General features: G+C 51.8%; 1 protein-coding gene across 3 annotated transcripts in view; it reads left to right on the top strand.

Annotated features, from left to right (window-relative positions):
* The window catches only part of UBIAD1 (UbiA prenyltransferase domain containing 1), a 39679-nt gene that overhangs the window by 3500 nt on the left and 13949 nt on the right, over nucleotides 1–22230 (top strand). The window contains exon 2 of one of the 3 annotated variants that reach the window (XM_015591291.2): nucleotides 16203–16340. The exons of 1 other annotated variant lie outside the window; for it this stretch is intronic. In XM_015591291.2, coding sequence (XP_015446777.1) covers nucleotides 16203–16340 — 138 coding nt within the window. Of the gene's footprint in view, nucleotides 1–4374; nucleotides 6596–16202; nucleotides 16341–22230 lie in introns of those variants that run through there. One more of the 3 variants, XM_006914359.3, reaches the window with a different exon arrangement.

Below are 22230 nucleotides of genomic sequence, written 5' to 3'. Positions count from 1 at the left end.
TCCCGTTTAAAACATAAGGCAGCCACTTCAGTTCTCTGCTCAAAATTCTCCAATGGCTCCCATCTCGTTCAGGGTAAAGGCCAGTGATCCCTGAGGTCATTATCCGCCCATCTTCTCTCCCCTCAACTCTCACCTGCTCTTCTTCCCTCCTGCTGGGCGTGCTCCACCCACACCGTCTCCTGGCTGTTTCTGGACCGTGCCGGGCATGCTCCTGCCTCACGTCCTGTGTAGATCATGTTTCCTGGACTTGGCACACTCTTCTGTCTGTATGATTCCCTTTCTAACCTCTTCCACCCATTTGCTCTAATGTCAACTGTTTAGTGAGGCCTTGCCTTTCACCCTATTTACATTATGAAACAATGAAGCTTTTTGCAGCAGCTGAAAAAAAATTACACACATACCCCGCGCCCCGTGTTTCCCCCACAGTACCTGCCCTATTGCTCTGCTTTATTTTTCTTCATAGAATATACCTAGAAGGTGTTTTCTCATGTTTATCTAACATACCCTATAAGGTGCTTTATTAGTTATCTTTCCCCTTAGATTGTAAACTCATTGAGGTTAGGGACTTTAGTCTCTCTGTTCCCAGAACGGTGCCTGGCATGTAGTCCTTTTATTCATTGAATGGACAAATGGAGACGTTGAAATGTATTGAGCAGAGTAATGATCTAATCTGGTTTTATGGTTTTTTAAAACATTGCTTTTGATATATAATGGCATACTATGAAATGTACAGATCTTAGTGTTATAGTTTGCTGAATTTTAACCAATGCATATAGCTGTATAACCCTCACTGCTATCATGATACAGAATATTTCTGTCACCCCTAAAAGCTTCTTTATGCTTCTTCTCTGTCAATCCCCACCTTCCCCACCCCTATCCAGAGGCACCCACTGTTTTGATTTCTTCCACATGGGTTTTGCCTGGTCTGGACCATCACGTAAATGGAATCATTCAGTATGAGTTCTTGCGCCTGGTTTCTTTCGCTCAGCGTGATGGTTTTGAGATTCGTCATCTCATGATGTGCATCGGCAGTTCCTTGGTTTTGGAATCCATTGTGTGGACATACTGCAGTGTGTCCTTTTTCCTGATTTGCAACATCTGGCATGTTTCCACATTTTGGCTGCTATGCCTGAACATTCACAGTCAAGTCTTTGTGCGGTGGTTTTCATTTTTCTTGGGTAAATGCCTAGGAACGGAATTGTTGGGTCATAGATGATGTTTACCTATGTGAAAAGCTGCCAATGTGTTTTCTGAAGTGGCTGTATGATTTTTACCTTTACACCAGCAATGTACGAGAGTTCCAGTTGCTCCACGTCCTTGCCAACATTTTGATTTCTGTTTTATCAAATTCACCCGGCTGCTGTGTGGAGAACTGCCCAATATTTCACTGTGATGGCTTGTTTGGAAGATGATGTTGGGAGGGGCGGGAGTGCCTGAAAGGAAACTCCCAGGAGGGCCACATCTCTGAATCGGGGGGCACGTGGGCCACACATCGGCCACTCAGGACCCTGGGCTTTCTCCTAAGGGTTCTAGTGTTTTCTCATGTCAGATAACCTCTGGGAGCTCGCCAGACCTTCCTCATCCCCACAGTGGGTTTGTGGTTGGTTTTGTGTAGGTCCTGTTGAAGGCGGGGGCTTGCTTATCTTTGCAGGCGCAGGTTTCTGTTCAACTTCGCTCCCATAATTTTTTGTCGGGGCATCTAAGGAGGTGTTCTTGGGTAATCTAGCCGGAGGTCAAGGCTTTAGAGTTATGTTTTCTTCCATAGCTAGAGCCTTAAGTCTGCTTGGAGAGCTAAGAACACAGGCAAAAGGAAAGCAGGCAGCTGGTGGAGAAGCCGGCCAGGTCCATGCCAGGAGTCGTCCCGCTGGCGTCTTCCTTGGGCAGGGTCTGGTCGGCCCCGTTTACCTGCAGTTTCGCTTTCTGTAGTTTCCGTTTTCCAGGGTCAACTGTGGTCCAAAAATATTAAATGGAAAATTCTAGAAATAAACAATTCATAAGTTCGGAGTAGTGTTATGAAATCTCACATTGTCTGCCCATCCCACCCTGTATATAAATCATCCCTCTGTCCGGCGTCTCCACACTGTGTGCTCCCCGCCCGTGAGTCACCGAGCCCCGTCTCGGTTATCGGACCGACCGTCGCGGTATCACAGGGCTTGTGTTTAAGTCACCTTTGTTTTACTTAATAATAAAAGCACAGGGGTAGTGATGGTGGCCGTCTGGATACGCCAGAGAGAAGCCGTACGATGCGTCCGTTGGGTGAAAAGCCGTGTACGGTACAAATGGAAAATACATAATATACATACGTTTCGGTACTACCTGTGGTTTCAGGCGTCCTCCTGGGGTCTTGGATGAGGAGAGGGGGGACCGCCGTCGTCCCCTCAACATGTGAGAGATTGCAAGAGACTTCCATTTACTAATTTAGAATTGGAGCCGATGTCTCACAAGAGAGAACTTCCTCCTGGGGGGCTGTCCTCAGACAGTGAAACCACTGATCAAAACACCACTTGGGGAGCACTGGTGGGTACCGGGGCCAAGCCTGTGATAAGCTTCCCTGAGGACACTCCATTCTGAAGGACCAAGGCTGGCGCCAAAGAATCCGACTAGACCGAGGCGCCAGCCGGCACAGCGGTAGCCATTCTGCTGTACATGAGTCAGATCAGCACGTCGTGCCCCGTAAACCACACAGTGTTATATGTTCATCATATCTCAGCAAAGCTGGGGGGAACCCCCACAGTCCAGAACCCCAGCTACAAGTGTGAAGGGCCGAATCTTGTTTTTCAGCTGCCATGGCCTTAGATCCTCTGCAGACCATTGTCCCTTGTCATTTTAGGCTGGTTAAAATGCAGGTGCCTACCAACAGTTTTCTTTCTTTTCTGATCCCAAGGGCACGTCTCGGTAGCTTGGTCAGGTCTGGAAGGTTCCCATGCTTCTGGGGCAGTGGAGGTGTGGTCACTCCCAGCCATTCCATGCTGCGTCAGTCCCAAGTCGGACATTTTTCCTGACCGCGGTTCCAGGTGCTTGTTACTGTAGCTCTGTGTTTAGTTCAGCCATCGTGCCAGGCGTTGGGGACTGAGCTGTGAAGAAGCCAAACACAAAGTCCTGCACCCACGGAAGCTTGGCTTTGCTGGGGAAGACGGAGATTAAGTAACGAGAAGCGCGATGTGTGTGAGAGTGGAAGTCAGGGTGCCGTGGGCACACACGACAAGGGGACCGACTGGCGTAGAGCTGAAAGAAGACAGCCTGGAAGAACGGAGTTAGCCCGGCAGAGGAGCGGGTGGTTCTGAAGGCCCCAAGGAACTGAGGAAGTATGAGGGGGAAGGGAGGAGAGCTCAAGGAGGGCTGGAGAGAGGGGGCAGGGCCAGGGGCCGGCCAGGAGGAAGTTCCGCTTTTATCCCCAGGAACATGTGTTGATCAGGGTTTTCCGGCTTATGGGCTTATGTTGGGGGAGGGAGCATGGTCACATTAGTATTTTTAAAGGATCATCTGGCTGCGGTGTGGCTGTTTGGTTAGGGATGGGAGGAGGAGGAGGTTCTGAGAATGGAAGCTGGGGACCCAATTAGGGCGGCGCAGTATTCCAGGCAGAAAACGACTATGGCTTGGGTTTGGGGTGCAGTGAGATGGGATGGAGCGTGCCACTGGGGATGGAGAGAACTGGGCAGGTTTGAAGGAAGGAGAATAGACAGGATTTGACAGATGTTAGTTAGCAGTGCAGGCAGAGGAGTTAGGGATGAGTTCTGAGTTTTAACTTAAGGGGAACCAGAGAGGGGAAGCAGCATTGTAACGTCATTATGTTATCTTAGCTGTTTTACGCATTACGTGGGTGAAAGTCTTTGCGGAGTTTGGGAACCCTGTAATTTCACTGAGATTCGCTGGGGGTTTTTATAACCAGAAGATGCCTCCAGAGGTTGTAGAGGAAGGAGGCAGAGAAGTAAGAGACCGGGCTGGATATTCTGTGAGGGCCTGATCTAATGCTGTTACAGACAGAAGCAGTGTCACGTAGGGCTTGGTGAAGAGTGACGGAGACTGAAGAACTGGATTACAAGACCTAGATCCTTCCTGGGCTCTCCCGTTGAAGTGTGTATGTCGTGAGAACCCACTCTCTTTGTTGCGGGATTCTGTTGGGGGACAGTAGGAAAGAAAAATTGGGTGTAGCTCTGAAACCTCACTGGGTGCTCACAGGTTAGTGTTCTCTGTACCTCTGTGTCCTTGGAGAAGAAATCAGGTTTTGGCAGGAAGGGAACTCGGCACCCGCCCACTCTCCCCGCTTGTGAATTCGCTGCGCCCGGCCAGGAGTGGCCTGCCTTTGGCTGGCGGACAGCCCCTCAGCTTCCAGCCCTTGATCTCACACCAACTTTTTGGGTTTTCTGGCTGTAGGAATTGGATTCAAGTACGTGGCTCTGGGAGACCTCATCATCCTCATCACGTTTGGCCCGCTGGCCGTGATGTTCGCCTACGCCGTCCAGGTGGGGTCCCTGGCGGTCTTCCCACTGGTCTACGCCATCCCCCTCGCCCTTAGCACGGAGGCCATTCTCCATTCCAACAACACCAGGGACATGGAGTCCGATCGGGAGGCCGGCATCGTCACCCTCGCCATCCTCATCGGCCCCACCTTCTCCTACATGCTCTACAATGCACTGCTCTTCCTGCCCTACCTGATCTTCAGCATCCTGGCCACTCACTGCAGCATCAGCCTGGCACTGCCCCTGCTCACCATCCCCATGGCCTTTTCTCTGGAGAGACAGTTCCGAAGCCAGACTTTCAGCAAACTGCCCCAGAGGACCGCCAAGCTCAACCTCCTGCTGGGACTCTTCTACGTCTTTGGCATCTTTCTGGCCCCAGCAGGTAGTCTGCCCAAACTCTAAGGGGACCAGGAGCTCCCCCATCCACATGTCCCCGTGTCTGAGGATGTGTTGAAGACAGAGTATCCGAGGAGAAAAAGTGATCTGGCAGTGAGGGGGCCTGAGGATGGCTTGTGAACTCCCACCTTTTTAAAATTATTATGTTTTTAAAGATAGTGTTTTGTTTTTGTTTTATTCTGTTTTGTGGGGAATCTTGAAACCACTCGTATCAGAAGGTGAGTCGGCTGCATGGCCCTTGTTTTACGTATAACTTCCACTAGGGGGTGCTGTTAGGCTGCTTTAAAGTAGTCTGAAAAGCCTGACGACTGAAGAGCTGCTGGGGTTGGCCTCCAGTCCTGAGACGGCCATAGTAACTGGGCGAAGTGTCCTGCTGTTACCTTGGTCTTGCAGGATGTGGTAATGACTGGTGTCAGGCCCCAGTGACACCAGGAGCACCTGTCTCTTCCTGTGAGCATTTGGGTCCCGAAATACACTGCCTGAGAAAGTCTCTCATTAAGAGCCGAACATGGCTTCCGGCTATTTGTCTAAATTGTCATTCCGAGGCTTTTGTCCTTCATCTCTCCTTTCACTCGTTGCCACCATTGAGGGAAAGTGTCAGCTCACCCTGCAGCAAGACAATCAAGGCAGGACTGGGAAGGAAAAGAAATCCCACGCTGGAGGCAGCTCAGAAAATCGCTCTTCTCTGGGATAGAAGTTGGTAGGGCGGCCGTTTTCCCTTTGTAGAAGCCACCGGGATGGCAGGAAGGACTCCCAGTCCTGTCGGCAACTGTCAGGAGCCCTGAAATTGGAGACACACTGCTGTCCTTGTGGGCTACCTACAGCGCGCAAGGCTTCGTTGTCCCCCAAGTGACGCCCTGCCAGGGAAGGAGCTGTGACTTCCTCCTCGAAGACGATGTGGTGTGTTGACCCTGCTTCTCCCAATGGCTTCAGTTGCATTGTGCAAAGATAGTTTGTACCCAGAGTCGGGGAATGCCAACACTGATCAAAGCTGCTTTCCAAATCATTGCCTGTGAAGTACAATTTCTGGGCTAGAATTGCTGTTACATTTGGTCCAAGACCGAAATAGATGCAGGCCATGATCACTACATTTTTCGGTTGTGATGATAGCCGTTCTGATAGGTGTCTCCAGGGGCCTTGGCCTGCAGAAAATGACATGAGAACTAGTTCTTAATCCTTAAGATCAGCTAATTATGTGATTCTGCTCCTTGAATTAGAATTAGTCAGCTTACTCAGAAAAAACATATTTGGAAATCGCAAAAGTTCCTTTGAACTTAAAGGTGGTTTGTCCGCAGACATCCGGAGTCCTCGAATAACGGTGAGAGCCCGGTAACCAGGGGAACGGCCCCTCTCCTGCTTTCCTGCCCAGCACCACTTGTCTTTTCTGCCAGGCCTGTGGCATTTTGGTGCTCACAGGGGTCTCGCCTGCAAAGACAAGCTGTTCGGGCCCCTCCCCAGAGCAGGCTGTTTGCACGTGGGGCTCACACCTGAGGCTGTAGGACCAAGAGCTTCCTGGGTTCACAGACCAGACCCACCTTTGTAAGCGCTCCTGTCAGGGGCATCAGCCTCTGCACTGTGTTCTGGTGCAGACTTTAATGCAAATTTTTATATATCAATGTTTCTAAAAGGCCAAATTTGATGCCAGGTTTTATATGAAGTTCACCATAATTTGTATTACATCCCCTGATTCAATGAAGGTTTTCTTTAGACTTGTTAATAAAAAAAAATGCTTACCAGTTTCCAGTTTTTCTTTGCTTTCCTCCTACTTGTCTCATTGTCTGATTGTGAACTCTGATTCATAAATCTCAGTCCATCACAGAGACAAGGGAACGTTCGGTGGGTACATGATCTTCGGTTGATGAATTTCGGTAGGGTTCAACCAGATTTGATGAGCCCTTAGAAAAGAAAGTAGGGACCACTCAGAGCCAGTGTGGATTTGCCAAGAACCAGTCAGGTCAAGTTAACCTTGTTTCCTTCTGTCCTTTTCTACGTTCATTTTTCTTTTCCTCGATAGGGTCACTGTGTGATAGATTGAGAACACATAGTAGACAGAGTGCATTTGGGTTTCAACTAGGCATTTGACAATATATCCTTCTGAACAAAGCGGAGATAACGTGGAATGGATAATAGTCTAGTTAGATGAATTTCTGGGGGACTGAGCAAGCCGTGGGAGAGAGCCGACCAATCAGCGTGTTACTGTCAGTGGAAGGAAGCCTTTGGCAGCACACGCGCACCTGGCCTCCCCGCGTTGCCTGGCCGGGTTCACCACCTGTTGTTACTGCCTGGGATTCGGAAGGTTTTGTAAACTTGAGGGAAGAGCTTGTAAAATGACAATCTAAAGGCTGCCAGGAACTGCTCAAAAAGCCTGATGTGCCGAATGGAAAATATAGCACGAGTAAATACTTGGCCGTATACTTGGGTCCCTAAAAGACAACTGTATGATACCCAAAGGGGAGGATGCCTGGCGTGACAGCAATAGATGCGGTTGCTACGAATTTTATTGATGACTCTGGGGTACAATGTTACATGCCTTTGTTTCTGGGGTCATTAATTCTGCTCCCCAGAGGGGTGGCCGGAAATTTAACCCTTCACCTCTTGGGCTGGCTTACATCCCTGTGGGCCTCGGTGGGGCCAGAAGCCAGGGCTGTTGGCTGGGCCCTTGCTCCAGTACCTCACTGTCTGTAAGGTCGATTCTCTGCTACCTCATCTGGGGTTCAGCCCTGGAATCTACCCTCGTTTTGTGCACACTGTTCTAGAAGGGTTCAAAATGCCCCCGACAGCAGCCCCCTTTGCTGACGAGTATCACAGGCTTGCAGGGCACTTGTCCCTGTCACGCCATCCCCATTTCTGCCTTGTCTCACGGAAGTACCCCTCCCAACATGATCTACCTTGTCCACCTCCCCTACTCAAAGCATCTCCCTCCTTCCCGCCCCTCATAGCGCCTTTGCACAAAGTCCCGCCCGGGGGGCCTTCAGGAGCCCAATGCTGGCATCTTGAGTGCGGGGAGGAAAGAGGGTGCCAATCATTTATTATTATCTTGCTAACTCTTCTGTTACTCCTGCATTAAACAAAAATCTAAGCCTGTCACTCGGCCCGAAGCTCAGTTTGAGTCGGTAATGAGCTCTGACTTCCATGAAGGTCAATGTGATCTGTGGCATTAACACGAGATTAGTGTCCAGAGCAAGGAAGGCGCAGGTCCTGCCCACCCCGTGTGGCTGCACCACGTGTCGGGGGGCTGGGTCCATTGCTGGGCACCTTCTACATTTTTTCTCGATAGAGCAAATGTGGTCGGTCAGGAGCGTGCGGCGGGTGTAATATACTTGTATCTCAGCAGGGCGTTCGACAATATGAAATGTGGAGTGGATGGAAATCCAGTTAGAAGGACTTTGTGTTCACGTGCACGTGTGCTTTCACACTGGTAGCAGCTGCAGCAGAGACTTTGCGCCTCGGTGTGGAACCACGTTTTGAAGGTGTGATTAACAAACTGGCTCTCGTCCAGAAAGCACTAGGCGGACTGGTAGGAGCACTTAAAACCCTGTCAGCGTGGAAAAGACGCACGAGAGGGCCGTCTTGGGGAAAAGAGATTGGGCTTTTTTTTTTTTTTTCTGTCTGTGTGACTTCAAAGGCGAAACTAGACCAATGAGTGGAAGTTAATTATATGGCCCCAAGTGTAAGCTCTTAGGTTGGGAAGAACTTTCTGGCCATTAGAGGAATCGGCAAGTGAGATGTTCAAACTGTCCCAATGGGTGGTGAGTTCCCTGTGACTAGAGGCATTCAAGCAAAAAGGTGATTGCTTGTCAGGAACACTGACGAGCTGGACATCAGAGAGCGGGGTGGGTGAGAAGACCTTCAGGTTCTTCTGTCCCCTGCAATGTGGTCGTTCTTTTATTAGGGGACTGTCGCAGACCTGCCCCTGGGAATTGGGAGGTCCCCAGAGTGCACGCAACATGTTGACATCTCTTCGTGATGTTATATTGTCATTTGCCCATTTTAACAGGCACGGCTGTGACCTATATTGCTTTCTCTATTTTTTAAGATTATACACACACACACGCGTGCACGTACACACACATATACACACACATACACACACATACACACTTGATTTTACCCTCAAAAGCCTTTGAAGTGAGGTGGATGACAGCTCCTTTCCTCTGAGCCCCGCAGACCACTCTGCTGCTAATAGACTGTCAGCCTCTCTCATTACAGGCTCCAGACTGTGCGGGCTGGTGTAAAAACAGTGCCTCTGGCAGGAACCTGGCACTTGGGTCTTAGCCAGTTGACATTTGTGATTTGCCCTTCCTCAAATGGGGACAGCCCTCCCACCGTGAGTGACTAAGCCAGAATGCCAAATGGTGGTGTAAAGCAAGTCAGGTCCCCTGCCTGAAGAGGTGACAAGAGTTGAGTCTGTTTTCTTCCGGACGGCCTGCAGACAGGTTCCTTGTCCATTTCTCCCCCAGCCTGCTTTAGAATTGTCCCCATTGGGGTCACAATGGGAGAAGGTCACGGCGTGGTGTGTGTATGTTATACATCTTTTAGTTTGTCAACATGTCTGCTGTTACCCTCCCCCAGTAGATGGTGGGACTCGAGCACGAGGACAATATGCATTTCGTTTACTGTCCCAGATCAGCCTAGCACAGTGCTTGGGGCAGCAGAGCAGGCGCTCAGTCATGGTTGATGAAGGAGTGGGTTACATGGGAGTGAACAGACCTTCTAGGGCTGACCGACAGGTGTGAGAGCGTGAGCCGCTGCGGCACATCTGCCGCCCCTGAGCAGTCAGGACAGGTAAAGTCCACCTGGGGTCGGAATTATGGTAGGAACTCTTCAGATCTGTTGAGATCCAGCTCGTCTTCCTGGGACATGGAGGCCTCTAAATAAATAAGTGTTTGCTGGATGACTGAGAGATGCCAGTAATAAAGTAGTAAAGTGCCAGGCACTGCTCCGAAAGCCTAAATACATTCTTTTGGTGCTCAGAACGAGCCTCTTAATGGGTTACGAAGGTCTCTTTTTCATACGAGAGGAAGTTGCGGAACAGAGAGCCGGTTATCTTTGCCCAGGGTCACCCGGCTCGTAATAATGGAACCATGATTCCAAGCTTGGACTGTTTCAGTGCAGGTCCTGCTCCTCACGTCTGTTTTCGTATGCCCTGCAGCGCCTCGTAGGTGGGGGACTCGGTCAGTTGGTCTGCCCTAGGGAGTGAGAGTGTGGTGAGGAAGGTAAGCGAGGCGGTGGTGGATGCCTGAGAAAGAAAGGGGCTTCGAAGCATCAAAGAGTGACACAGTCTTCACGATTTCACCAAAGAGTGACACAGTCTTCACGATTTCCCTGGAGCCACCGATGCTCTCAGACAGCAGCTCCTGGGGCACTCTCAAGAGTGTGTGAATGATGGGGACGGTGGAAGGCCCACAGAGGTGGCCGTTGCTGTGGCGCTCCAGCTTGGGAAGCAGAGAGCCTGAGACCTGGCAAGAGAGACAAGCAGCCGGAGGGAGAGAAGGAAACCTGGGCCCCGCTGGGTGCTGCCCTTGGCCTTGGCACTCATCTGCTGCCCTCTGGTCTTCAAAGTGAGGCCCCTCAGGCCCTCTGCCTTGCGCCCTCCAACTCTCCAGGAGGCTGGCTCTACAAGAATAATAATTAACCTGTTCTGGCTGGCTGGCTGGGCTAAAGTTTTGGGTCACAGTCTGCCCATCCCTGAATAACGGAGAGTGGCCACTGCTTACCCACGATGACACAGTGAGGTCCATTCTCAGGTGAAATTTCTTCTCTTGTTCCCTCATCTGCCCACCTCCATTTCCTCTGTTTCTCGCAGTCCTCACCTGGCCATTGGATCAGATTGCCCATATCTGCACTGTGAGCGACTCTGCTCCCTGGGAATATGCTAGCCACCTGGGCGAGTCTGAAAGAGCCCCTTTTCATGTTCAAGGTGAGCAGCTCCAGGAGCTAATAGTGACAGGTGTCAACAGGTGTCAGCTGACCTATGCCAACTATAGAATAAACATTGACAAACATAGCGCACTGAGGGCAGGGATGGGGGTGCCAATGGAGCTAATCGGGAAGGCTTCCAGGAAGACGTGGCGGGGGGCAGCGATCGAGCCTTTTAGGCAAAGATGGTCATGCGGGCGATTATTTTCTTGGAAGCTGAGGTGCCAGGAGACAGTCGTCCCCGATTTCCCCAGCTAGAGAAAGTCCCCTGACTCCTGCCTGAGAGTGTGGAAGCTGTCCTTAATCAATCTCTCTGGTAGCAGAGCCAGACAACTGCAGCACTGAGGCAGGTGTGCTAAGGGCCATCGCACCACTGTCAAGGTCAAAGCCTGAAGAATGAAAAACCCTGATACCTCCTCGCTGAGAAAGAAATGGGAGGGATGGTGGGGCATTTAATCAGCCAAGGCTGCCAACATCTCATCAAGATGAATGGCGTTGAGAGGCGAGGCCCCGGGGAGGCATCACGTCGTGAGGATGAGAAGTCTGCCTCGGCCCTGGGCTGCCCTGGGCCAGGAAATGCCAGGCAATGAGGAGTCCAGACTCAGGGGAGGTGCCAAGGGGGTCAGCGGTCACTACTGTCACCAACCATCACCAACTAGGGCCTTTCACCTGACACTTCCCCTGGCCAAGGACCTCAGCCTACTGAGAGCTTGCTCTGGGCCAGCTCTGTCCCAGGACTCAAGATACATGAGTCACGCCATTGCCCTTCAAGGACTCACAGGGAGCTGGTGGAGAGATCACACCTACGTAAGTCATTCTGATGCCATCCCATGTGTCACGGCAGAGGCTCAAAAGTGTGCAGGAGAGCGAGGGTGGCAGAGATGAATTCCTCTACGCCCTATTGTTCTAGACCCTGATCAATATGGAAGAGCCTCTTTCACCTGACCTCTGACCCTCTCTGGTGCCATCTACAGGCAGCTGCAAGGCCAGTCATTTTTCACAATTAATTGAGCAAGTATTTTGTTCCAGCCCTTGGGTAGGCTCTGGGGTATAATGGTAAGACCTGGCCCCTGTCCTCAGGAATCTTACAATCCCAGAGGAAAGGCAGATAAGCAGGCACTCATGTCACTCATGGAGCTTGACTGGTGAAACACCCATGGATTCTGACAGTGCTGGGTTTAAGTCCAGGCTGTATCATTCACCCACTGGATACACTCAGCCAAGCTATGACCTTCCAATTCCTTCTCTGCAAAGGAGGAAGATAGTATTTGTCTTGAAGGGTAGTTTTGAGTTTAAATGAAATATTGTTTGTGGAGTATTTAGCATGGGACCTGGTATGCAGCAGCAGGCACTTTATTAAGTGAGTCCCCTTACTCCCTTACTGATGAATATTTTAGAACGTGGTTGTTTCTGTATAATCTCAGACTTCCCCCCGAAAGGACAGAGGACCACGGTGGACATGATGGTGTTCTTCTCAGTGCTGGCACTGCCTGGTACGCTCGTCATTCATTCAGCAAACATTTATTGAGCACTTGATAAGTGCCAGGGCCTGTGTTAAAAACTAAAAGTAGAAGATGAGCAAGACCAGGTCTCTGCCCTCATGGAGCTTATAGAATAGTAAGGGGGACAGAAAAGTAAAGGAAAGTAAAGGAACTCCATTGTGAAACTGTGTATGGGGGTCCCTTTGATGATTTCCTGGGGGGGAGGGGTGCTCTGCTCTGGTACCCACATAGGGTCCTACGAGGAAACTGAGGGATGACCATTTGGAGCTTTTCTCTCAGGGACGGCCAGGCCTGGTTGTGGGAGATTAGAGTCCCCGTGGGTGACTGTGGGAAAGTTGTCCCTCTCCCGACCACAGCCCAGTAAGTACCCCTGAGGTTCTGGCCTTGGGGACAGAGACTGTCCAGGTGACTTCCCTTCTGAATGCCCCATGGCCCAGCCTGGGAGCCTGACATTGACAAGGTGCTAAGAGAGTGCCGGGTGGAGAGACAGACGGTCTTCTGCACGGTCGTGACCGGCCTGTCATTCAGAGGGCCTTCGAGAATCTCTGGGGAAGGGTGTCCTATTCCCTGAATATGGCATGGGGAGAGGTAACATCTCTTTGGACTCCCCTCAAGGTTCGACAAGGGAAGGACACCCAGAAAACATCTGAAGTCTGTTTTACCAGCGTTATCATCATTAAAAGTTTTTTCCCATGTGCGTGTGTTTGCTCATGTGTGCGTGTGTACTTGTGTATGTGCAGGGACGTGTGTGTACCTATGTTTGTGCAGGGACACTGCTCCGCCCTCTGCCCCAGCTCCTCACCAACGGGGTGGTGATTGAACTGAGGGATGACCATTTGGAGCTTTTCTCTCAGGGACGGCCAGGCCTGGTTGTGGGAGATTAGAGTCCCCGTGGGTGACTGTGGGAAAGTTGTCCCTCTCCCGACCACAGCCCAGTAAGTACCCCTGAGGTTCTGGCCTTGGGGACAGAGACTGTCCAGGTGACTTCCCTTCTGAATGCCCCATGGCCCAGCCTGGGAGCCTGACATTGACAAGGTGCTAAGAGAGTGCCGGGTGGAGAGACAGACGGTCTTCTGCACGGTCGTGACCGCCCTGTCATTCGGAGGGCCTTCGAGAATCTCTAGGGAAGGGGAACTTTAAGGGTGTCCTATTCCCCGAATATGGCATGGGGAGAGGTAACATCTCTTTGGACTCCCCTCAAGGTTCGACAAGGGAAGGACACCCAGAAAACATCTGAAGTCTGTTTTACCAGCGTTATCATCATTAAAAGTTTTTCCCACATGCGTGTGTTTGCTCATGTGTGCGTGTGTGCTTGTGTATGTGCAGGGACGTGCGTGTACCTATGTATGTGCAGGGACACTGCTCCGCCCTCTGTCCCAGCTCCTCACCAACGGGGTGGTGATTATTCTGGGTATCAGGAGGAGCTGAAAATTGATGGAACTCAATGCGATGAGCGACACCTTGTACCACAATCTCAATTACCAGATAACCAATCTCCATGCAATTCCAGAGAGGATAAAAGGAAGCTGTGGGGACCGTGAGGAAGGATAGCCCAGAGCACTAGGGGCAGAGGCAGGGAGATGGAGCTGTTAGCTATCCTGCCAGCTCAGAACCGAGGTTCGCAGGGCTGGGCTGCTCCTTTTCCAAGAAGGACCAGCGAGGGGACGGTGAAGCACAAAGATAACCAAATCAGTCAGGTGGGGAAGAGAGCCTTGTAATCTGTGCCCGGGGGCCATGAGGTGGCTGCAGCTGCTCTTGCTCTGCCTGAGAGCTAGGAGAAGACCTGCTTCCCCAGGAAGCTCCCCGTCTCCTGGGACAGGCCAGGCTCTGCCCTAGAAATCCCACTGCCCGCCCAGGGTGATCCGTCATACTTGTTCTCTAGTGCCTCCCGGCGGATCGGGTGACATGGCCTGGATGGCCGGTACTGGAGGTCTGAGCTGCTGTGAGGAGGGTGTCCTTGCGTTCACTCCCAGGGGTCTGTCCTGAGATGGAGAAGTCGAGGAAGTAACGGGCGTGACAGTGGTCCTCCACACCGCCTAACCTTGATCACAGTGGGAGCCTCCGTGCTCTGGGTCTGGGCGTAACCTGGGTTACGAGCCCTTCCCCCTTCCCCACGCAGCTCTCAGCCCAGCCTCCCCGCCGCCCTGCGAGGCGCACGCCGGGCTTGTTTTACAGGCTGAGTACCAATGTGACTTGCTCAAGGTCACAGGCCCAAGGAACGGCAGGGCCTGGACCTAAATCATCTCCTCTCTGACTCAAAATGCAGCACTCATTTGGTTAAAATCTTTTTTCATCTTCAACACTTCTCCTTTCTTTCTAAGGGGGAAAAGCACGATGGGTTATTTTTTTTAATAAATCTCATTTTCAATTTCGATCTCTTTTAAAACATTGGAAGGACCACAGCGGCCTCTCTCGTCATTGTCTTCCGCTCCTGTTCTCTGTCCTGCCTCTCCTCTCACTTTTCATGGCTCCCCCTGCACACGGGGGCTTCTCCTGATGGTTGCCCTGGGTGTTGGGAGGAGAGATCGAAGGGGCAGGGTCGAGGGGCCTCATGAAAAAGAGGGTCTCAAGCTTCTCCCTGTTTGAGAAGGGAAATGGATGATTCTGTTTGCTTTGTGCGGTCTGACCCCAGGGGTCATCTCAGACCTCCCTCCGATCGGGAGCAGAGGCATGGCTCCTGCAAATTTGGTAGACATCATCTTTAGGCCTGAGCAGCCTCAGACAGAACCACCTGCAGAATCCACACGACGGCGTCTCCCCACCCTCTTTGTCAGGTCTGCCCTCTGACCCGAATTAGGCTCACGCGTGTTATCACCTTTGCGACTCATAGCGTAGTTCAGAAAGTCCTCCTAGGTAAGGAAACGGGCTCCTGTAGCAAGATGAAGCTCCTGGCTCTCAACGGCCACCCAAGGTTGACGTAGTTCAGAAAGTCCTCCTAGGTAAGGAAACGGGCTCCTGTAGCAAGATGAAGCTCCTGGCTCTCAACGGCCACCCAAGGTTGCAGAGCCAGTGATCGAGCTGGGATGAGAAGCCAGGCCCTTTGACTCCTAACCCAGTGCTCTTTCCACCATGTTCCAGGGGGTGGGCTAGCATCCCGACCTTGGTCCCAGCCTCGAGAAGCAGGACCGGGATTGGAGGACTTGTGGCTTCCAGGATCCTTCTGAAACAGAGACCTAACTCGGAGATAAAAAGCAGGCAGAGAGGTGGGTCTGATCCTACAGAGAGCAAGATAGCTCCCCCCGTAAGGATAAAGCAAACAAGCAAGGAGCCACTGATTGGGAGACCATCTCTCTGAGAAATGATCGAGTGCCAGTTGCTTCCGCAGCTGCGGGGCTGCATCTGGGCCCCAGTGCGGGCGTGAGCTCTGCCTTCAGATCCGCGTTGTCACCGTCTCGTTGGAAAAACAGATGTTATTGTCCTCTGTTTCCATCCCTTTGTCCCTAATAGGCACTTACGCACAGGAGGGGGATTGGAGAAACGGAGACATGGCATGTGTCTATTTCAGGCTCTTTCCGGAAGCTTGCAATTCTGTGGGACTTGCGGTTTGGGACAGGATGAGTGCAGAGGAGGACCTCCTCCTTTTGCCCTGAGTGTCCTGGGCCAGCTGACCTGTCGGGGAGAAGCTGACCTGTTGTCCCTTTGTCTAGGACACTGAGTGCTGAGGACTGGTTCTGGGCGATGGTGCCTTTCTTCTCTCCTGCGTCTACCACCTGGGGACCCTAAGCTGCTGTTAGTGGGATGACCTCTGGCCTTCTGCCTTGACTTTCAGAATTTGGAAAGTTAGACGAGGTCAAGGGCTGACGAGATCAGGGTCTTGAGTTCCATTCTTGTCTAGGATTCAGTCAGTCAGTCAGGCCACAGTCTGCTGCTGGGCACATTCTTAAAGGCTTAACCTTATACTTGACAGCAGCATGCTGGTTTGCAGGTGACAACTTGTCATGGGAAGAGCAGTCGCCATGGCTGCGATTTGATGGGAGCTCAGAGGCCCTCCTGCACCTAAACAGCCCTACAGCAACCTGCCAGGCACCTGGAATTCCACCATCTGCCGGTCCTTTGAATGAAGGTATTATATTTCCCAAAGGTCCTTGCTAAAACACAAACATATGACTGAGGAGGGCTCACAGAGGGGAAAAAAAATCTGTCCATCACCATGGAGAACAGAGGATGGGGCCCAAAATCAATGCTATGCAAGATGGGTATGTTTTGATGGCAGACAGATGAGAAGAGAAACGTCCGGCCCATGCTGCTCTGGGAGGACGGCCTGAGGGGCTGTGTGACAGAATCAGGAATTTGGGGGGAGCGGTTCTGGGAAGGACCTCGTTCCACGCATTGCTGTTTCAAGACTGGCTGTTGAGAGTGCAAAGCTATTCTCGCTTTTCTGCCCCTGGGTGGAGTCCGGGCGGGAGACTGTTTATGTCCTGCTGACCTTCAAACCCTGGAAGCTCAGAGATGGGGCCACCTCTGTCCCTGCAGGTGCCTCCTCATTTCTCAGTGAGGTATAAGGGGGCAGAGGTGGAGTGGAGACGTCTCCCACACCCCTGCTGCCTTACCTGCACCGCATCTTGCTCTGTGCCTGTCTCCTTCCCCAGCTGGGACTGACGGGCTGATTGCAAGTGAGCTCGGGCTCCCAGCCAGCATCTTCCCAGGGACAGAGAGTGCCGTGGTCCACCCAGAGAGCTTTGATGAAAGAAGAGAGAACCTCGTCATTGAGTGGGGGTGGGAGGACCCTGTTCTTCCCTCCCCCCTTTACCCGATGGGTATTAGGGAGCTAATTAACTGGAGAGTTACCCACCAGGCAGAAATGCCCTTTGTAACCTCTTACTACTTAATATTCAGGACCTATTTCACCTCCCTGTAGCAGAACTTCTAAAAAAGTCACATCATAAAGCACATTCATCTGAAACGGTTTCCATAAGGACGGTGACTGTTGTCTAGTGATGATTCTAGGTGGGCTCGGGCTTACCGAATACCAGAGCTGCGCGAGGGCTCACCCCTTCCCTCTGCGACCCACTGACCTCGTCTTGCTCCAGGAAGCGCTCAGGAGGGGTCAGCCCAATGTTTCCCAATGCCCCACTGCCCTCCCCTCCTCCCTGCATCCCCACCAGCCCTTCTGACTTCCACATCAGCATCAGCACACCACCCAACAGCTTGTCCCGCACTCCAAGTGACAAGGGATTGGATGAGGAACACCATCCAGGATCCAGGAGGAAATGGAAGGAAACTGGCCAGATGCCCCAAAGGCTCGCTTACCTCTGGTGGCTTTTTCTTCCATCCCCTCACTCTCCACCCCCGTGGAGCAAAGGGCTTTGCCCTAAGGACAACACTCAAGGACTCAGGATGGAGAGGAGTTGAAAGACCATCTCCTTGCCCCCAAGTAGGAACTCCTGATCCAAAAACCCTGAAGGCAGTGACGATGGGACCTTAGTCATCTCCCAAAGCTGGGACCTGGGCAAGGCAGATGGGCCTCCTGAAAGCATCTTCCCTATGAATACACAACCTTTCAAAACTAACTATGGTGTCAGAAGTCAGGAGATAGTTGCCCTCTGTTGGGGGGGTGGGTGAGAAGGACGGCTTCAGGGCACAGATTAAACAGGTGCGTTCACTTTAGAAGGTTCATTGAACTCCATACACTTACAACTGTGCCCTCTCCTGACTGCATTACACCCCAATGAAATGTTTACTTCAAAAGCTCTTTGTCAAGTAGAAATTGTAAATACTTCCATAATGCTGTCATTGAAATTAAATCATCTCCGTTAGGGTGGGATGGCATAGGGAGTAGAAAGCAGTGGATGACCCACAGTTTTCAACTTGGACTTGGAATGAGGACATTACACATGACACATACTTGTTAGCAAAAAGTTGGCTTCTGTAAGTGTATGTGCTCTTGCTCGTAAGACAATTGCCAATTTCTGAATACATACTACTCAGCTTTGGGAGTGAGATGGTCTAGGAACATTCCGGGTGGCAGGGAAGTCAGCTCGAGGCAGGGGTAAGAATTTGACATAGGTCATCTTCCTTCACCTCCTGTCCCTTCGTTCCATGTGGGGTGTGGCCGCCGCTCAGGTTGCTGGAATGCACATTTTTCTCCTGCTTTGATGGGCGCCGAAGTCAGATTTTGAATGAGAGCCACCTCCTCTTGGTAGAAATGATCGGGAAGAAACTGCCTGTTGCAGGAGGGTCCGAGAGCCTGGTCCCAGATTGCTGACTGTGGTACCCTGCTTGCAGCAAGCCCCTCAACCCCGTGGCTTGCCCCTTTGCAATATGCCTTCACCTTACTCTTCTCATTGAGAGGCAGAGTCTCTTTCTCAACCCCTTGAATCTGGGTTGGTCTTTGACTTACTTTGACCCATAGCATATGGCAGAAGTGATGCTGAATGACTTCCCAGCCTAGGCTTCAACAAGCCTTGCAGCTTCTGCTTTCCTCCTGGGACAACCCTGAGCTGGGTCTAGCCCCCTGAAGTTTGAGAAGCCACACAAAGTGGAGATGAACTGTCCCAGTTGAGGTTCCCCCAGACCATCCAGCCGACAGCTGGCACCAACCACCAGGCATGTACATGAGGCCACCAGCTCAATGCATGCGAGTGAGCCCAGGAGAGACCGGCCCAAGTCGTCCACCCCAGAATCATAAGCAGATAAACAGTTACTGTTGTTCTGAGCCACTAAGCTTGAGGTGGTATGTCAATTAGCAATTCATAAGTGAGAGCGACTAATCCTTGCCTGAGTACCCACTGACTGATGCCAGCATCCTAGAGGGACAGGACCATGCCCTCAAATGCTCTGTCCAATCTTCCAACTTTTTGCCCAAGACTGGTTTCTCTGCTCATCCCCACCAGTTTCCAGGGCTGGCACGGCTGTGCCCATTGCTCTTTATTAGTTTAATATATGTTGAAGCCTCCAGATAGATGCCAGGGCCCAGGTGGAGCAGATGAAATGTGACTAAGTTCTGGGGGATGATTGATAATGAGTAGGGACTGGAAAATCAATTGTGTTAATTCCTGGTCTGTCACTGGGACTGGGAATTAATGAGAAAATCTGTCTAACTTAATAGTATTTACACATTATACACAGTGTGATAAAATTGTCTGTAGGTGCTTCCTGGCATTCTAATTATACAAGGCCTGCATGGCCTGAGGGGCAGGCAGGTGGGAGCTGTCCAGGACCCGGGCTGGGCACGTAGAGACTTACTGGGATCCCCCAACTCTCACGCTGACCCCTGAGCAGATCCCTGGCCCCTGCGTGGATCTCGTTGGCATGGCTAGTCCCTGTTGAGTGTGGGCCGTCCAACTGGCAGAATCTCAGGGATTTGCTGGAAGGCACATTTGTGGGCCTGCTTGGAGGATAACCATTCCAGAAGCCATGTGGGCAGTTGGTCAATGGACAGGGATGGGTTCGGTCTCATGTGTTGACATGATTTGAAAGACACAGATGGCCCTTCCAACCCCCAGGTCACTTCCCTCGAGGGAAGGTCGTCACCCACCCTGTCCTACACCACACCCGCCCTCCCCACCAGCATTGGAAGGCACCTGGAAAAGCCTCATGGAAACCAATGGAAGAGTCAGCTTCAGAATCTGAGTGTTTGCTTCTCCGAAACTCTGTAGACCAGGGCTTGTCCTCACTAGGGCTATCCATGGAGGTAGTCCCCAAGAATCCCCAACTCCTGGTAGTCACTCCATTGTCTGGTTTTCTCTCATACTGAATAGGGCAGATCCGGGAGTCCAAGAAGCTATTGCAGAAACGACCGTATGTGACTTCTGAGGCCAGTTCATTAAAAGCCATGGCAGATTCTGCCTGCTTCTCTCTCGTATCGCTCTCTCTGGGGAAGCCACCCTCACGTGGGAGGCCCATGTGGGAGGGAACCGAGACCTCTGCCGACAACCAGCATCACGAGAGTGAGCCATCTGGGAGGTACGTCCACCAGCCCCGGTCGAGCCTTCAGATGACCACGGCCCCGGCTGACATCTTCACTGCGACCTCAGGAGCGACCCTGAGCGAGCTTGCTCCCAAATTCCTGACCCACAGGAACTGGGAGAGGTAATAGATACCGATGTTTATTACTGTTTAAGCAGCTAAACTTGGGGGTAATTTGTTATACGGCAATGGATAACTAGTACAGCTGGGGAGGGAGCTGGGAGGGTAGGGCCCAGGGAATCTCACAGTGGGGTGTGGAGCTGATGGAAGACACCCCCATGTCCCTTGTGCACATAATTCAAGTGAAATCCACTTCTGTGTTTTGCCGCCTCCGAAACACACCCTGCCCTTCCCATCTCTGTGCCTGAATATGCTGCATTCTCAGTGACTCAGGGCTGGGACTCGGGGCTCAGCCCTTGTCACCACCAGCACTGGAGGCTGGCGGGCTGTCTAATAGAAAGATCGCAGTACTGCCTGCAGGAGAGCCTCTGCAGAGCACGGGGAGCCCTGTAGATCTTAATCCTTTCTCTCTTTAATCTTGCTTTCGCCTTCTCCAGTTCACAGGTTTCCACATGCACTGCAGAGTTTCAAAAGATAAGCCCCACAACCAGAGATGACAAACCTCCGTCCTCTGCTTCCAACAGGAGCAGAATTCAGCCAAGGAAGAAATCACAAAATCTCTGATTGGCTTCTGGGAGCCGGAGGAGCCTGTGGGTGTCAGGAACCCAGGAAACTCCGCCCCAGGCTGTGGTTGCCTGCAGCCATGGGCTTAGTCCTGCCCAAGTGCCATGAGGTCCCTAGATGGGCTGGTTGCTGGGGCCTGTGCTACCCCTGGAGTGGCTGGGCCAGGCTGAGGCGGGGTTGCCTTTGAAGTCAGATGAGTCTGGGAGCAAATCTCAGCTCTGCCACTTGCTGCCAGGAGACCTCAGATAGTTGACTTATTTATCTGGGACTCGATTTGGCTGGGCATTCAGTAAATCAGAGTGGCCAGCGGGAGGACTGGAGTCTGCAGGTGACCCTACCTGTCCTCAGGCCTCTTTAGCCTTCCTCTCAGTAAACAAGAGCAGGGCAGCTCTCCTGCCTCTGAGCACCAGCCAAGTTGGGGGCGCCAGGTGACATAAGGACATTAAGCTATCCTTCAGGCCAAAGAATCCCCAAAGAACAAATTCATTCTGTGCAATAAAGCACTTGGCTTCACCCCTGCTTGGGGCCATTCGAGATCCGAATTGCTGCCTTGGCATTTCAGAGACGGAGAAAGGAAAGATGAGCCCCGGGTCTCTGGGAAAAGACCTTTAAACCTATTTGAGAGATCGGATTTGTCTGACTGCCACTCATCTGCCCTCCAGGTATGGACGAAGGGAAGGAAGTCTGGAGGGCTGCCTGTCAGCTGCAGAAAACAATGGGCAAAAAGGGCAGGGTTCTGGAAAGGGCGATGACAAGGACACGCACACCTCTTCTCTGACCCAGCGGAACTCTGGGGGCAGCAGGAGAGAAGAGACCCCTCGCTGGAGTTAGAATGAACAAAGCTGAGACTCACAGACACCGACCAATAAACAGCCCATGCCCCTTCCATGCCTCCAGACCAAGCTCTGCCCTCCTCCCCGCTCTGTGGACTTCGCACGGATCCTCTTCCTCCCCAGGCTGCCTTTGATGCTGCCTCGTTCGCTCACTTATTCATTCAACATCCTGACATGAAGCATCCTCTGGGTGCCAGTGAACAGGGAGGGAGAGCAGAGTTGATTAATGAAATTCAAGTTCGAAACTCCAGAGCTGATGGAACCAATCATTGCAGCTCAAGCCCTCAGGTATCCATAGAAACAGAGCATCACCGGGGTGTCAAAGAAGGTAACAGACACTACCCAAGGATGACTGGGAAGGCCTTCACAGAGGAGGCACATTTGACCTGGACCTTAAAGGCTGAGTAGGAGTTTATCTCCGGGGGAAAAAGAGAAAGAGGAAGAGGGAGAGGAGGAGGAAGAGCAGAAAAGGATTTCCAGGGAGAGACAGCAGCATTTTCAGGCTTGGAGATGGGAAGGGCAGGGTGT

Source organism: Pteropus alecto, unplaced genomic scaffold (genome assembly GCF_000325575.1).
Source record: "Pteropus alecto unplaced genomic scaffold, ASM32557v1 scaffold125, whole genome shotgun sequence".
Lineage (NCBI taxonomy): Eukaryota > Metazoa > Chordata > Mammalia > Chiroptera > Pteropodidae > Pteropus > Pteropus alecto.
The sequence above is the reverse complement of the archived record's forward strand: the minus strand, read 5'-3'. Positions and strand labels throughout refer to the sequence as shown.